Raw genomic sequence first — 16,321 nt, 5'->3', positions numbered from 1 at the left:
TCCTTATCCTATGCAGAGCCACCAGTAGCACCGCATTGTCGTTGATGTAAAACAGCTGGTCACTTTTCATTTGGGTAGCTGTAGATGTACATCAAATATGTAGGCAGACATCATTGGTGGTGATTATGGTCAACGTGGTCTGTGGTGCGGTAACACTACATGTACTACGGTAAGGACTGCACAACCATTCAGGTTGCGAGCTGTAGCGGAAGGTCTAGCTGTGCAAGATCCTGACAGTTGTACGCGAACTACAGGGAGGTAATAAGGCGAGGGAAGCAGTATGGAGTGTGTAAGTTATCTCTACTGTAACTTCATCTTGTATAGCTCGGTAGCTTTCTAACAAGCCTGCTTCACCTAAGTTAACTAACGACTCTTCCCCAAGCATGCTAACGATTTCAGCTAACTCACGAATGGTAAAGATAGTTGAGTCTAGCTCGATTGATAGTAACGCTAAGTTAACGTTTGTAAGCCGCTAAGAAGGCACACATCTTGCCCGTCTAGAATGTTAAATTAAATATGGTTTCAACTCAGGTGCCAGCGCAAATATTACTAGATAATAGAAATACCATATATAGTAATGTTGTGCAATATAATGTCTCACCAGGGTAACAGACGTAAAAGGCAAAGTCGAAGTGAAAAGTCACCTCGACGAGTTGAAGTTAACAGACCGACACTAGCTAGTGCTAATATGATGCTAACGATACCATTATGGCCTTATGGTGTCTCGTTGTCTTTGTTACAATGGATACAACTAGTTCTTTGTTGTAGTCTAATGTTTAACAACATGACTGCAGTATGTACACTAACGTTAGTTAGTGGTAGTAACAATATTGTTCAGTAGCTAACGTTACATCCCACAATTGACGTCATGATATATATGAGGCAATGTGCAGTATATTTTGAGTCTCATCCGGTTCTAGGTAGTGGACTTGTCAATTTCGAATTTTACTCAAGTGAAAGTAGCTTACATACATTTTATAGAATGATCCATTTCAGAATAATATTAACTTATACAGTCGGATTATAATTATTTATGTATTAAGAAATTTGATTCTGCAAAGTAATTACTAACTAAAGTTGTCAAAAGAGTAATAAGTACAACATTTACCTTTGAAATGTAGTGGAGTAGAAGTAAATCAGAAGTACCTTGAAATTGAACCTAAGTACAGTACTTCAGTAACTATACCTACTTTTGACCACTGCTTACCACTTAATTTTACCTAAACCCAGCCATCCTAATATGAACCTAAATTGGCAACAGCATTGTAGAATTTGAATGACATAACCTTCAGCTATGTCTGGTTGTGACTGATCATAAACATTTGAAACCTTATGTATATAGCCTTACTGGGTGGGCCAATCAGTTCTTCTGCCAGTAACCCCTGATGGTTGGGGATTATTCAACAAGATTACACAGACTTTTGTATAATGTGCTTTTTGAATGACGGTACTTACCTTTTTACATTTGCTAGTTCTGGACTTTGTCTAGACAATCTGAATATTAATCACTTATATTGTTTTCTTTCAGATACCCATAACTATTGATGATTTTGAGGGAAAAAAGGATGCAGTCATAGAAGGTAGGGGACAGGAATGAATCTTATAAGAGCAAACGGAGAAACAGTGAACGTGTTCTCAGTGGTTTATCTCTTATTGCTTCAGACTCAGAGAAGAATGTGTACACCAGATTTATGAAGTCGCACCGGTGTTATGATCTTGTACCCACAAGCTCCAAATTGGTTGTGTTTGATACATCACTCCAGGTAAAACAAAATCTTTAAATCTAAAAAGAATGTAGTCTTGTCTCTCAATAGCTAATTCGGATGAGAACTTGATGTGGTCTGTTTTTTACAGGTCAAGAAGGCATTTTTTGCTCTTGTTTCTAATGGGGTAAGAGCAGCACCTCTGTGGGACAGTAACAAGCAGTGCTTCGTTGGTAAGAGTAATTTTCATTTCACTCTGTATCACTCTGAGACTAAGTTCAATAATGGACTGATGAAATGCTTCCAATTCTGCTCTGCAGGTATGCTAACCATCACAGACTTCATTAACATTCTTCATCGGTATTACAAATCTCCATTGGTAAGATGTTTACCGCCCTTCTTAAACTGCAAAGTTATATTGGCACAGGTAGAGTTTTAACTACTTTGGTGCTGAATGTGTCCATGCTCTTTTTTTTTTCCTTTGTTTCAAGACCTTGTCTTGACCTCTTTCTTGCTTCCTCTTAAAGACATCAACCCTTCATCTTTTTGTAATCTTTCAGGTTCAGATATATGAATTGGAAGAACACAAAATTGAAACATGGAGAGGTGAGAACTTTAGTGAATATGTCATTTATTCTTCAAGTAACCTTCAAGATAAACTATATTGTGTGTTCTTGTTTATTATAGAGGTGTACCTTCAAGACTCTTTCAAGCCCTTGGTTAACATATCTCCCAATGCAAGGTGAGTTTAAATGCTTGGTTAGCAGTAGTACTGCAAGGCAGCAACATTTTGTTGTTTGTGTCAAATTGAACTTTACTGAATACATGGTTATTGCATTCTGGGGTGTACAACTGGGGTCATGCAATTGTTTAGTCTATGGCATTAGCTCTTTTATGCTGGTGTATTTCCAGCAGATGTTGTTAAGGAGGTACAAATGCTGTATTCTTGTACTGTATGTACAGGTAGCCACCAAACACTGCCTGAAAACTAGCTACACCTCTAGTCAGAGGTTTAGACACACCTTCATATTCAGTTCACTGGGAAAATGTCCAAACCTTTGACTGGAGGTGTAGCTACTTTTAAGGTGAATATAGTGTATATCTATGAGCAGCTTTTCTACACTTAAAATCTTAATGAATTTATCAGTATTTCATTTCCAAAGCTTTTGTGGCTGGGAGTTTCGTTTGTGCCCACAACAATTAATGTGTAAAGGCTACTACATATAACTCTCACTTACAATTATTGCATTTCCTGTCAAGATAGCTCACCAGCATTAGAAACTTAAATAGTTTTACTTTTTTGTTTAGTTATCCTGTCTCACAACATGCTGTATCTGAAATAACTTGATCGACTTGGTTCTCTCCTACATCTCTGTGTCACAGTTTGTATGACGCAGTGTCATCTCTGCTGAAGAACAAGATCCACAGATTGCCTGTAATCGACCCGCTGACTGGGAACACGCTCTATATTCTCACACATAAGAGGATTCTCAAGTTCCTGAAGCTTTTTGTAAGCCCTGTAGGCTTCTTTCCTTACCAGTATATTAAGTACCTTTTATAACCTACCGTGGATTTTTCAGTGTTTGAGTCTGAGAGTTACACTGTAGAACAGAGCAAGGACTATGGGGTGCAGTTAAAGAAACTGTTTATTTTTAAATGATTTCACAAACACATCCATTTCTGTACAGTTTTAACTGAGGATGTACAATCTGTTGTTTATTTATCCACCCCAGATATCAGAGATGCCGAAACCCTCGTTCTTAAGTCAAACCTTAGAGGAACTAAACATTGGAACATTCAAGAACATAGCGGTGGTCAGCAAAGACACGCCCCTGTACACAGCCCTGGGTATTTTTGTTGAACAGCGAGTGTCAGCACTGCCTGTTGTGGACGACAAAGGTGTGTGTGTGTGTGTGTGCTGGTTGAAAGGACGTCTTTGTTGAGTGACCAAACCTCTTGAATTTAGTTTGTTTATGTACTGATGTACTTTTTCTCTCTTGCAGGTCGTGTAGTGGACATTTACTCAAAATTTGATGTCATAGTAAGTTCTACCTTTTTTTGCTTATAAGCCAGTACAGTTTTTTTTTTTCCAGTTTTTTATACGGTATCGAGTAGGGCTGGATCTGTCTATTATATTCATTATTGATTAATGTGCTCATTATTCTGTTGATTAATCTGTTGTGATGCCTATTTCCTAAAGTCCAAGATATATTCAATGTACCTGTTTTATTTGACCAATGGTCTGAGTCTCAGAAATATCCACTTTACCAGCAGATATGACAAAACCTTAAATCATCATGTTGCAAATCAGTGCCTAGGACTGGCAGTTTTTAATTTATTGAAATTTCTTCTCCAATGTGATGGATTATATCTATCTTTTCCAAATGATTATGATTATACAGAACCTGGCAGCAGAAAAGACGTACAATAACCTGGATGTGACTGTGACCAAAGCCTTGCAGCACCGCTCTCAGTACTTTGAAGGAGTTTTGACCTGCCACAGACACGAGACCCTGGAGGCCATCATCAACAGACTGGTGGAGGCCGAGGTGAGAGCTGGAAGTCATGTGTCACCAAGCAGCTGTCTCTTGTGCCGCCAGTGTGTGTGGAATGAACTATAAACCTAAAAAAAAAAAAAACATTTGAAATGTTCCTCTGCATGTGAAGTCCTCAAGAAACCCAATCAAGTAAAATGTTATTTAACAGAAGAAAACCATGTGCATATACCTGCCCTTTGTGTGTCACAGCTACACAGGATTTGTGTTGCACAACTTTCTCCTGTTACCTAGAGCTCTTGGCCAGCAATCATGATATAGCCCAGTTCTCATTTGAATTATAATACTAAATACTAGCTTTGTCTTTTGTCAGCAGTCTGCTGTGTGGGCATCTTTATGCAGTTATGCATCACTTTTTCTGTACATTCTTTTAGGTGTGGTAAACATACTAATTTGCAGAAATAAAAGTACCATGGATGGCCTTCCTCTTTGTCCTTCAGGTACACAGACTAGTGGCTGTGGATGAACAGGATGTGGTGAAGGGAATTGTGTCTCTGTCAGATGTTCTCCAGGCATTAGTGCTTACCGATGGAGAAGAGGGTAAGTACAGTCACCTAGCTATCTAAGATTTTTTTTTTTTTTTTGAGTGTGTACATTTTTTTAAATAGAAGGAGCAGCAGATGAAAAATACAGGAAGTATTTAGGTAGAATTATAAACTAATCATTCACATTTATTTATGTCCATGGTAAACTTTGAGTGATGATTTGACTTTCCACAGGCACAGTTTGAGGAAGGAGCACAAGGAAACCATACATTGTTTTAAAAGGAGGCCAAAGCAAATGGAGAAACAGAACTGACATGCAAGAGGGGAATTAAGATAGTATGTTCTAGTATAATCATCCATATCCCTGTAACCAGATTTCATGTAATCACACATGTAATTAACTGCAGTTTTAGCAGCCCAGAAAGATTTAATTTTAGTACCACTGGCCATGCAGAAGCTTCTATAACATGAGCCTAGACAGATGTAAAAGCACAAGAAACCTCTGATGAGGAATTGCCGTATAGCAGCGTCATTCCCACCTTTGTGGCTGCTGTAGTGCCAATATACACAGTGCAGGACCATTAATTATGACTGATTACTAAGGTGTTCCTTATAATATAAATCTTTGCTAAATAAAATTAGTAATCAGTTTAGTAGCGAAAGGAAACCAGATACACCAGTATTGCCTTTTTTTTGTGGCATTTCTACAAGACTGAACTCTAAACACACACTGAGTCTATTTTTTTTAAACACTGTTTCACTTCAGTGTTGTGTGTCTGGCTTATTAGATATTTGTTCAAACCCTGATCTTTGCCCATGTATGTACTATGATATCTTGTTATTCTGTATTCAGTTAGCTTGATTATTTAAACATAGGTAGAGGACTGACAGCTACAGTTTCCCCATTTGCGAAGACATATTGATCTATACAGTATATGGTTACTTATGTATTTATCTGTATGTCATACATACTGCATCTACACACATGCTACCTGTGTGAAGTTTGTTGAATTAGCTTAATTTGTTGTTCAGTATACTCTCAAGACCTTGGAGATTGTTAGTAGTCTGCACTGATTCACAGATGTGAAATGAAAAGGGCCTGACCATGTTTTAACTTTTTAGCAAGTTATAACTTTTGCAGGTTTTAGCTTCAGGACGTTTTGCCCCCAGAATATTTTTGGATCAATTTTAAGGCCGTTTCCATGGACTGAAAAAATTGATTTAACCTGTTTGTCAACACTTAAATCAAATTATCACAGTTACCAGTGGTGAAGAATTCAAGCGCTCAGATTTTATTCTTTTGTGTAGCTAGACAGCAAAGTATCAAACCTTGAACAGTACTTAATACTCCCAAAACAATCACAGTGGTGAAGTCTAGAACATCACTGATAAATTTGCTTTAAAGCTATGTTTACATACTGTACAGTAAAGATTGCTGGTACAACTTCACCCACTGTACAAGGTGCACAAACAAGGGAAAAACAAACTGTAAAAACAAAAAGTCCAACACTTGCAGTGTTTTGAGTAATTTTAATGTGAAGCTGAAACACATTGGTCTTTGGTCTTCACATTAAAGTTGCTCAAAACACTGCAAGTGTTGCTGGACTTTTTGTTTTCCAAGCCACTTTCACATTACAGGCTTTAATGCTCAATTCTGATCTTTTTGTGTTGATAGCTCACATTTTTGTTTGTGACATGTATCCAGCTCCAGTGTGAACACTGTTGAGGTCCTATACTGTCAAACATCTGCATATTTAACTGGAATGTGACAGTGAGATAAAAAAAAAAACACATAAATTCCCATTGGAGTGTCCTGACAGCAGTCACATGATCAGAGATTGAATATGATTCAGATCTAGGATCACATATGCAGGTGGCACAGATCTGATTTGAAAAAAATATCTGACTTGGTTTGTTCACACATCTGTGAAAAGATCAGATCTGGGTCATTTGGAGGGGACACAATGGATTTGGGCCACTTCAGCAGGTTGTGTGAATGTGGCTTTACAGCCACACAGTTTCTGTGTGAGTGCATACTGTGGATATTTATGGGATGTTTTTGTCTGGATTGTTATGTATAAACAAATGTATAATGGACTGTATCCTGTATTCAATAGACAGCCTTTTTCTGCCCGCTTTGGTTTCCACACTTTTGTCACCTTTAGCATTAAAGAGGTGTGTTAATTCCTTCAGAGCTGCAAAATCGAACCTTTTTTGGAAAAGTGGTCCATCACTTGAAAACTAATGGTCATAGAAACACCTGCTTTGATTTAGTTGCTGTTGGTGTGTTTATGTGATCGCAGTTATAGTCGGTGATCACATCACATGTCAGAACATCAGCTGTTAAAGGTTTTTGCAACTGCTTTCCGTTCATTGTGTTTCTGGGTCTTTATCAGTCACTAAATACCAGCATTGCATCCTTTCCATTTTCTAAAGAGGATAGGACAAAGACTTCCTGTTTTGGTATGTATGAGTTGGAATGTGTACAACTGTATGTAAATCCACAGGTTTTGTACTACTCTGCATTGAAATCATAATTTAAAGAAGGTGCAATAAAGACAGTTTGTTTTAAATGGCACACATTTAAACTTTTTTTTTTTTCTTTCATCTTGTCATCTGACATTACTTGTGCCTAAAGATGTAACTGGGTAATTCTCTGCCTGTAACTGTAGGTTATCATTTAATAAAACAGTTTGTTTTTGGGGGGGGGGCTTATCAGTGAAAGTAAGGTGTAATCAAATGGTTGTCTTTACCCAACATGCAGATACGGAGCCATATTAGCATTCATTTAGTCATGTTTGTGGTTACCATATTAACTTAAGTGCAATACTGACTTTACTTTTATCACAGTTTTTGTCTTCACAAACTACTGAGGGACATAGCTGGCTGTTTTATCTTAAAAATCCTTTTTTTTTTCTTTTGAAAACAGCAGCTAGGTACAGTAAGTAGTATGAGTCAAAGCAGTTGTGGGTCAGAAGACAAAAACTATGACAATGCTCCTTCAGTCTGAGAGGAACTGCTGAAACTAGTGATAAATCATGTTTGTCATCACAAACTACCTTTTTCCATGTATTACTCATGTAATCCATTGTTTATATAAAAATATTGCATGTAGTCACTTTAACACTTTAAAAACAAGAAAATTAAAAGAAACCACACTACAGAAAAACAATTGTATTTATTACTCTACACTAGTGGTTACATGGATACAGTTTCTCTTTACTGGAGCAAGACCTGGGAGCTGTCACAGTCAGTAGTATAATACCTTAGTTCGTTGAGTCACAACACTGTTCTTCCCTATGGATACATAGAGCAAGGTAATACCTTTAAATACATTAGGTGTTTTTACATAGTAAGGCAGATATAACTGGACAAACATACCCATCGATGCATAAATATGGTTGACATTCAGCTACCTACCACAAAGTAGAGCTCTCCAGTCTTTCCAGCCAAAAACCACAGCATTAAGTTTAGTCTCTCTGTTCTTATAAACACCCTTATGAATTAAACGAGTGAGTAATTCAACATTAAAAAGTACTGGTCGGACACGTGTGAGACAGCACTGATATATTTCAGTAGTATTTTCAACATTTTTTTCCTCCTTGAGACCCAAAAAAGTCAGATTCTCACCACACTGCATGTGATTGGCATGATTTGTGTAAACATTCTCATTTCCAGTGGTGGGATCTTAAATAAACACTGGAGGCCACAGCCAGAAATGATTCCTAGAACAATTTGGTTTTAACACTGCGAGGTCAGTAGTAGTGCACATATGGCCTTTCAGGCCTTCACAGGGAGTCACAGCATACACATAACGTGGGAAACACTATACACACAAGTAGTACCTGTTGAATTGGAATACAAGTAAAGACAAAAGTGCACCTGTTTCCTGAAAACAAACATGTAGACAGCGATTTCTGATAATCTGAAGAAAATCACATACAGTATAAGTTGCACATTGAGGAGGTGTTGTGTAGTGACTTAAAAGAGCTGTGAGGGGAAACATTTAAAAAAATCAAATACTGCTCTGAATAATAGAGAGCTGAAAGAAATAGGAACACAAACAGTGTGTCTGACATACAGTAATGTTAACTCAGATGTCAATTTGTAGATTGGTACACAAGTGTTTTCAAACAGCAATATTTTTCCCCAACAACCAAAAAAATCAGTATAAAAGACTGAACCATCTAAATGACCCCAGTATCAATGTAAAATCAAATGTAACTGTCATATACAGTGTACACAAGTATCACTTTAAAAAGCTAGTTTATGTGCAATAGTTATACTTGGCCAGGGAAAAAGCACCCTGAGGGAAATGAACATTGGACATGCTGTGACAATATAAAAAATGAATCTAAATATCAAACTATTCCTTGAGTTAGCATATTTCAAAGTGAAAAAAACACAATACAATACAGCCTTGTATTTAATGTCTGGTGTAAATAGTCCTGGTTGATGCAAAAGTTTATCACAATCTTGTGTATACCAGCTTATCTAAGGAAGTGGAGCCAACGTACATGCTCATGACAGGTGATGCTCTATCAGTTGATTGAGAGAGCAGCTGAATTCAGAATCATATGCCAACATTTAAACATGCTACGTATACCATGATGCAACATGCTGCATGTAGCATTTTGTATCAGCAGCGTCCTGATCTGAAGCCAGCGAGTGTCTTAGCTGAGATGTCCACACAGTGTTTAAAGCCACTGGCAACTAATGCTCTATAGATTTAACCCTCCATCCTAGTGAAATGTATTTTGTTTAATAATTCCTAAATATGTATTTTATTTAAGCTGATTTTGAACAGAGAAAAAGAAGAGTTTATTGATTAATAAGAATAAATTAAACCTGAGGTTTACAGCAATGGGAAAAGCTCCAGACAAATGGTTCAAATTATTATAATAAAATAAAATCATGTATGGCAAAGTGCTTTAATGCTCTAGTGGCTCTGTCTCCAAGCAACTTACCGAATGTCAGTGGGCTGCATCTACTGAACTGCCACTACTGCTTTGTACATGCTTAATATGGCAGTCAGCATTTAAATAAGCCATGCTGCTGTTCTGTAGAAGAAGCAGATGGATTATTGTGTTTAAAGGATTTCTAAGCAGTTCATGATGTGCATGTGTGCTGTAGGCATGGCACAGGGAAACCCACTCAGCAGCCACATTAACACCCATACATTACATCTAGTAATTTAAGTAACAGAATGAGTAAAAATGTGTTTGACACGCCGACCCGACCCGACCCCCCCACCCCCCACCCGCTCCCCTACAAACACAATGAATTAAGCAACTGTAATCAAAGAGACTTTAAAATATCAGCAACTCATTTTTAAAATATTAACTGATTAATTACATATCCTGCTATTGATTCATACAAATGCACAAGAAATCCAAAGGTCCTTGTTAGTAGGGAGCGCACAGAGGAATGAAAAGGTTCAGGTAGGGCAGCAGTAGCTGAGGCAAGACAGGAAAGGTGTTCTTGGTAGTTTGGCTGGGTAAGCGAGGTAGGGTTTGTCAGAAATCATGTGGCTTCAAAACTGGCAGGAGTGTATATGGACTAATATTTTACAAAGTGCCACTCTCTATATTCTCTTTCTTTGTGCGTTCTTTGAAGAAGACCCGGTGCCTTCCTCTTGTTGTCCTGCAGCCTTGAGCCGGATCCTGCTCAGTGTTCCTTCGCGGTGCTCTGCTGATTTCGCTCAGACTTTAATGTCCTCTTGAATGCTGAGCTGGGACAGGGTCTTCTTGATGCGCAGGGCTGTCAAGCGGGCAGCTCCGTTAGCATACCAACACTCCCTCATTATTTTTCCCATGACCCGCAAGGCCTGGAAAAACAGGAGGAAAAAAGTGCATATTTCATTTTAAATGGATAAAACTGCCACTTTAATCCATCAGTCTACACTAAACTAGAATAACATTGTCCTTGAATCCAAGTGGACATTTGTGCTGAGTTTCAATAAATTCCCTCTGAAACAGGCTTTCTTGAAGGACATCTCTGTATTTCGCTGCATTCATCCTCCTCTCAATCCTGACCAGTTTCTCTGTCGCTGCCATTGAGAAGCACACCCACAGCATGATGCTGCCACCACCATGACTGACTGTAGGGATGGCAGACCCTGTGCTTGGAATTCTGTCCAAATAGTCCAATTTTTGTTTTGTCAGAGCAGAGAATCTTTTCTCTTATGCTTTCACAGTCCTCTAGATCCTCTGTGGCAAACTCCAAGCCAACCTACCATAAAGGCCTGACTGACTGAATGGTGCTGAGATGGTTGTCCTTCTGACAGGTTTTTCCTTCTCTTCAGATGACTTCCAAAGTGACCATTTGGTTTTTGATCACCACCCTGACCAAGGCCTTTCTTGCCTGGTTACTAAATTTGGCCAGATAATCATCTCTAGGAACAGTCCTGCTGGCTCCCAAGCTCTTCCATTTCACCACTGGTGTGAAAGGGTGCATACTGAGGGTGCAGCACACTAGGGCCTGCTGTGTCTAAAGGGCCCATATGAGAAGGGTTTCAATGTCTGCTTATTTATTCATGCAATTGTCAAACTGACCTTTCAGGAACACCAAAACAGATGGTTCTCATAGCCATGTATGTCACTTTCTCACCTTGTGTATAATACTTATGAATCATAGCCTGTTTTGAGTGTGTTTTCTTTTAATTGTTGCCCTTATTTAATGTTCCTAAATTGTATGTTTTATTTAAAGTATGTTTTATTTATTTAAACTGCAGTTTAGTTTAGTATTATTTATAATTCAGTTGCTGAGGAAAGAGCCATAAATCTAACAGCGCTGCTCAAATTCAATGCCTTCCTGGGCGCAAAGCCCGTTGGATGCGTCTCTTTCTTATGGAATTGGATCAGGGATTTAAAAATGCACACCTACTGTAATCTCTGTCTGTGGTAACATTTTGGCTGCTGGTAGTGTTATGTATGTTGAATTCTGTCCTCATACTGTGAAGCTCTATAATGAGTTGCTGTGCTTTTCTTGATGGCTCTTTGTTCTATGCATATAGACATACAGTATAAGCTACCTTTGTATTGATTTGTTAGTGTAGACTGGTTGAATATTTCAGATGTTTGATAGTTGGAGAAATCAGGCTGTGGAGATTAGAGTCCAGGGTAGGCAGCTGGTTAACCTAGATTAGCTGCTGTCTGTGGCGCTGATCATTGGCTGGTTTTCATGATGGGACTTGCATGGTAAGCCTCTCCTTTGTATGCTATGCAATTGTCTGGAGCGGTTGGGTGTGTGTGTCCGTGCATGCGTGTGCACATGAAAGTGCACGTGTATTTGGGACAGGGGTGGGGCATGGATTAAAATTTGTACTGAGGCCCATTACGGTTATGTTAAGCTACTGCATTAGTTATTAAAGTCACTGTCCTCCTGGGAACATATAAAGTTTGGAAATGGTTTTACACCGTTGCCCTGATCTACAGTATGCCTCGCCTTTTATGGCAGAGCCTACTGAGAATTTACTGAACTTCAATATTTACCTGTGGGTCCACAGACTTCTTTTTGCTTATGTTGTAGTGTTCCTAGATGTAACTTATTATTACCAGTAGAAATAAGGACCAAAGCTACAAAGACACGATCCAGGTTATAATAAACTAGAATTACCCTCTAAAACAATGCAGATATTCAAGAGTAACAAGAGGTTAACAATTAATTCCATTTTTATACCTCATAGCTCTGCCACCAATTTGGGATGTTGGGCCGTAGTTTTTGGTCACACACCACCTTTCTCATTTCCTCTATGGAAGGGTCAGAAGGTACCAGGTCATAGTAGGGCAGCTGGTACTCTTCATGGATACCTGACAGAGACACAGATGAGCTTAGATCAGCACTGTGACCTCAGTTGCTACCTGTGAGAAAAACAAACACTGATCCGAGTATCCAGAATGAAAACAAAAAGAGTCTGACCTCCACTGTTACAGCGGCGTGCGATCTCCCAGTAGACGAGCCCCAGCGCATAGATATCAGCACATTTGAACGAGTCAAAGTGTCTCATATTGATAGTCTCATCTAGAACCTCTGGAGCCATGTATCTGTGAGATGCAAAAACAATCTCAGGTGGGAATTATGCACAGAAATAAAGGATATTCTGGGAAAGCTGTCAAAGATATCTGTGAGAAAGGACGGTGGGCACACACCTCTTGGTTCCCACCCTTTGATTGGGGGCAATGTCGATTGTATCAGTGGTAGAGTCATGACGGACAGCCAAGCCCAGATCAGCAATAGCACAACTGCAGTTCTTCTTCACAAGGATGTTCTTGGACTTCAGGTCTCTGTGGGCAATGCCTGGCTTTCCTGTCAGGACAAAAATGTACATCACTATCACTTGTGAATTCTTATTTCTATATCCAGTTCATTTTCTAACATATTAATGTCAACTTTGTACTGGATATGAGACAACAAACATATTGTCTTGGCCATGCTAAATATATAATTTATATGGTTCGAAAACAATTTGTGGCATTTAGCAACTTGCACATTCAGCATATCAGTGTTTCTGACAGGTACATCCTCATTTAAACTCTTTCAAGCTGCCAGTTTGTAACTTTAGGTATTCAGACACCATTTCCACAATAAAAACCATCTTCAAGAACATACATTTTATCTACACTTTTATTATGGTCATTGTTAAGTACGTTACAAACATATTATGTTAACCACACAATCTTTTATTGTAGATAACATCCAGTCAAATTTTCCATACTGTTGGGACACATTCTGTTTGATTACTCAACCCAGTTGCATCAGAGCCTTATGGTAAATGGCAAAGATCAGTTTGCAGTTGTTTTGAGAGGCTTTGTGTCTGTGGGTGGGGCAGGCAGAAAATTTATGCAACCATTATAAATAGTGAAAAGTCATTGTTGATAAAAGCATTTCTTGGTTCATCCAATTATTTTCAGATGGTAAACTGAGCCATAGCCTCTTTTTTCTGTTGTAGTGCAGTTCAAACTCTTGGTTTTATGTTTTCCTTTTACCACTAAAAGGTATAGAACTGGGTAAAAGAAAAGAATGATAACATTCCAGTAAAACATTTTATAAATTTATAAAAGAAAAACAACATAAATGTGCTTTCTCTGCGTAGCTTCTATGTGGAAGCATCACCATTTGACAGAAGCCAGGAAAGATGAAGCAGTACTTAAATACAAATGCATATTTGTACAAACAATACCTTGCGTTCCAAGAATCTCCATGTGCAGATGTGCCAGGCCGCTGGCAGCTGATAGTGCCAGTTTGATCATTCCCTCAGTAGTGACAGAGTAGTGGTTTAGGTAGTCAAAAAGAGACCCGTGCTCATGGTAGTCTGACACCAACCACAGCTGGGTCCATGTGCCATTGTCTGAGCAAGAGACAGAAATGTAGACGATGTAGAAGAAATCATAAGTTTACATACCATCAGAATGATTACACAACAAATAAATCAGTACCCCCCCCTGCAGTAAACTATAACTATAAACTACAAAATTACACATTGTGATGTTACAGGTATGCACCTTTGTTGTCAGCTGCTATAAAGCCTAGGATGTTCTCATGGCGGAGCATGATGGTCTGATAGATTTCAGCCTCACGGAACCAGGAGCGTTCCTCTCTGGATGAGAAGATCTTCACCGCCACATCGCCACCCCTCCAACGCACTCGCCACACCTCCCCAAAACGCCCCTTTCCAATGATCTCCTGCAGGACAATAGTTCTGGCCACGGTCCGCTGGACGAACAGAGGCAAACCTGTTTAGGAAAAATGAGAATGGAGACTAGTCATTTATCTTCTTATATGAAAGTGGTCTAAAAATGCCAAAATTTGTGTTGGCCTGCAGATTTATTATCATGCTGTGCACTGACCAGAACCTGAACCAGATGTGGACAGATCATAAATCAGGTCCTGCAGGGTCTTGTCTTTGGCCAGGTAGAGGTGTTCACAAGAGGGGTCTTCCACCTCAAGCCTCTGTCTGTGGTTGTAGGCTCTCTGGTGGTACTGATACAGGAACACACCCACCAGCAGCATCAGACACAGCAGGAACAGTGGCCCTACAATCACAGCCACCAGTTCCACCAGCCCCCATGTCCCACCTGGTCCATAGCCTCCACCCAGTCCTGACGAAGTCGTTACTGAAAATGAAAGCAGCAGAGAATGTAACACTGACAGCAAGTGCACACGAGACTGACTTCTTTCCCCATTATGAACAGCTTTACATCCTTGTGGGATATCAGTGTAAATACTTTGTCTAAGCTAACATTTAGAAAGCTGAGTCAACACTTGACTCTTACATTAACCTACATTGATTATTCCCAGTTGTTTCACAAAGACTCAATTCTCAATACTGAAGGGCTTTTACTGTGAAAATCAGCAACAGAAAGTGTTGAACTTACATTAACAGCATACTAATACTGTTAAAGAGCTGCTTACTCTCTCACCAGTGCTTTGTCTTTGTGATGCTTACACTTGGTTGTGGTTTTCTCCTCAACTCCGTCCTTCATTTAGATACATGAATGTAACAAATGAACAATGATCCTTGTAGTTATTTCTGTTTAAATACATTAAAATCTTTTACACCAATTTCAATATACAGTTTTTCACAGTTTGCAGTTGAGATGAGTAGGTTAAAATAGCATTAATTTTGCTTACACCAGGCCTCTAAACTGCTGTTTTTGGGTTAAAAACGTCTGTTTTTTTTGTCTCTGTGGATGTATATTGTCTACAATTTAATGTCAGTTCCATGATAACACTGTTGGCTCCACATATGCTGTGCAAAATATTTTAGGATACTGTACTAAGCATTTCAGGAACCACGAGTCACAAATAGAATGTAGACATTTTTTCCACAGGCACTGAGACACTTTAGATAATATCGCAGACATTGTATGAATATGCCTGTTACAAATAGGTCTCTCATTTATTGCCAGGGGCTAAGTTTGATTTGATTTGATTTATTCTTTCATGCATGTAAAGACAGTTGATATGTCAACACACATAATTTTACACATATCCAACAAATGCTAATCCAATATCAATTTGCTTATACCTAGTACATGCTTGAATGGAGTAGGAAGAAATCAGACTTATCCAGTCCTACCCCATGACATCATCTTACCATCATTGGTTTACAAGCAGTATCTCTACATAAATAATTCTCTTCTACACCACACAAGTAATATACTAAAAAAATTATAACAGAGTGTTAACATTCTTACATAATTACATTCTTAAATAATTCTCTTCTACATGACACAATATACTAAAAAATTATTACAGAGTGTTAACATTCATACACCACACCCACAATGTTCCATCTAATTAATCATTAAGCCTGTTCTTGCATATATCTTGATTGACACATACCTTTATATTTACGTTTAAACTCATCAATTCTATTACTATTTCTTAAGTCCACACTTAAATTATTCCATAGTTTTACCCCACTTATGGAAATACAAAATCTTTTTTTGGTTGTACGTATAGCATGAATTTTTAAATTTAACTGACCCCTTAAATTGTATCCCCCTTCCCTTTCATTAAATAGTTTTTGAATTCCACCAGGTAATAAATTGCTCCTGGCTTTATACATAAACAC

General features: G+C 38.5%; 2 protein-coding genes across 6 annotated transcripts in view; one reads left to right on the top strand and one right to left on the bottom strand.

The window, feature by feature from the left end:
- Positions 1–35: 35 nt before the first annotated feature.
- Positions 36–7,896, top strand: LOC109964519 (protein kinase, AMP-activated, gamma 1 non-catalytic subunit). Of its 4 annotated transcripts, none has more exons than XM_020607875.1 (13): positions 38–289; positions 1,529–1,580; positions 1,663–1,763; positions 1,855–1,936; positions 2,024–2,082; positions 2,264–2,309; positions 2,391–2,445; positions 3,087–3,213; positions 3,437–3,602; positions 3,707–3,744; positions 4,106–4,252; positions 4,699–4,798; positions 4,978–7,896. In XM_020607875.1, exons 1-13 carry the CDS (start codon positions 281–283, stop codon positions 4,986–4,988), a joined length of 993 nt encoding a protein of 330 aa, XP_020463531.1. In that variant the 5' UTR covers positions 38–280; the 3' UTR covers positions 4,989–7,896. The 4 variants fall into 4 exon arrangements, with proteins under 4 accessions (XP_020463529.1, XP_020463531.1, XP_020463528.1 ...); XM_020607874.1 differs by lacking the exon at positions 38–289 and adding an exon at positions 311–413; XM_020607873.1 differs by having other exon boundaries at positions 36–289; positions 1,855–2,082.
- A 2,136-nt stretch (positions 7,897–10,032) lies between these two features.
- The window catches only part of LOC109964499 (activin receptor type-1B-like), an 11,404-nt gene continuing 5,115 nt past the window's right edge, over positions 10,033–16,321 (bottom strand). For both annotated transcript variants that reach the window (XM_020607830.1, XM_020607831.1), the window contains exons 3-9: positions 14,592–14,858; positions 14,247–14,477; positions 13,925–14,092; positions 12,894–13,050; positions 12,664–12,788; positions 12,424–12,554; positions 10,033–10,570 (exon numbers count right to left, since the gene is read on the bottom strand). In XM_020607830.1, coding sequence (XP_020463486.1) covers positions 10,445–10,570; positions 12,424–12,554; positions 12,664–12,788; positions 12,894–13,050; positions 13,925–14,092; positions 14,247–14,477; positions 14,592–14,858 — 1,205 coding nt within the window. In that variant the 3' untranslated portion in view covers positions 10,033–10,444. The remainder of the gene's footprint in view (positions 10,571–12,423; positions 12,555–12,663; positions 12,789–12,893; positions 13,051–13,924; positions 14,093–14,246; positions 14,478–14,591; positions 14,859–16,321) is intronic.

This window comes from Monopterus albus, unplaced genomic scaffold, assembly GCF_001952655.1.
Source record: "Monopterus albus unplaced genomic scaffold, M_albus_1.0 scaffold89.1, whole genome shotgun sequence".
In the NCBI taxonomy this organism is placed as follows: domain Eukaryota; kingdom Metazoa; phylum Chordata; class Actinopteri; order Synbranchiformes; family Synbranchidae; genus Monopterus; species Monopterus albus.
This window is presented reverse-complemented; position numbering and strand designations above follow the sequence as displayed.

Excerpts from the sequence above, each read along its gene's own strand:
- LOC109964519 (XM_020607872.1), top strand. The coding sequence starts at position 384 with ATGCTAACGATTTCAGCTAACTCACGAATG. Across the intron at positions 414-1,528 it reads TTTCAGCTAACTCACGAATG|ATACCCATAACTATTGATGA; the intron begins GTAAAGATAGTT and ends GTTTTCTTTCAG. Across the intron at positions 2,446-3,086 it reads AACATATCTCCCAATGCAAG|TTTGTATGACGCAGTGTCAT; the intron begins GTGAGTTTAAAT and ends TCTGTGTCACAG.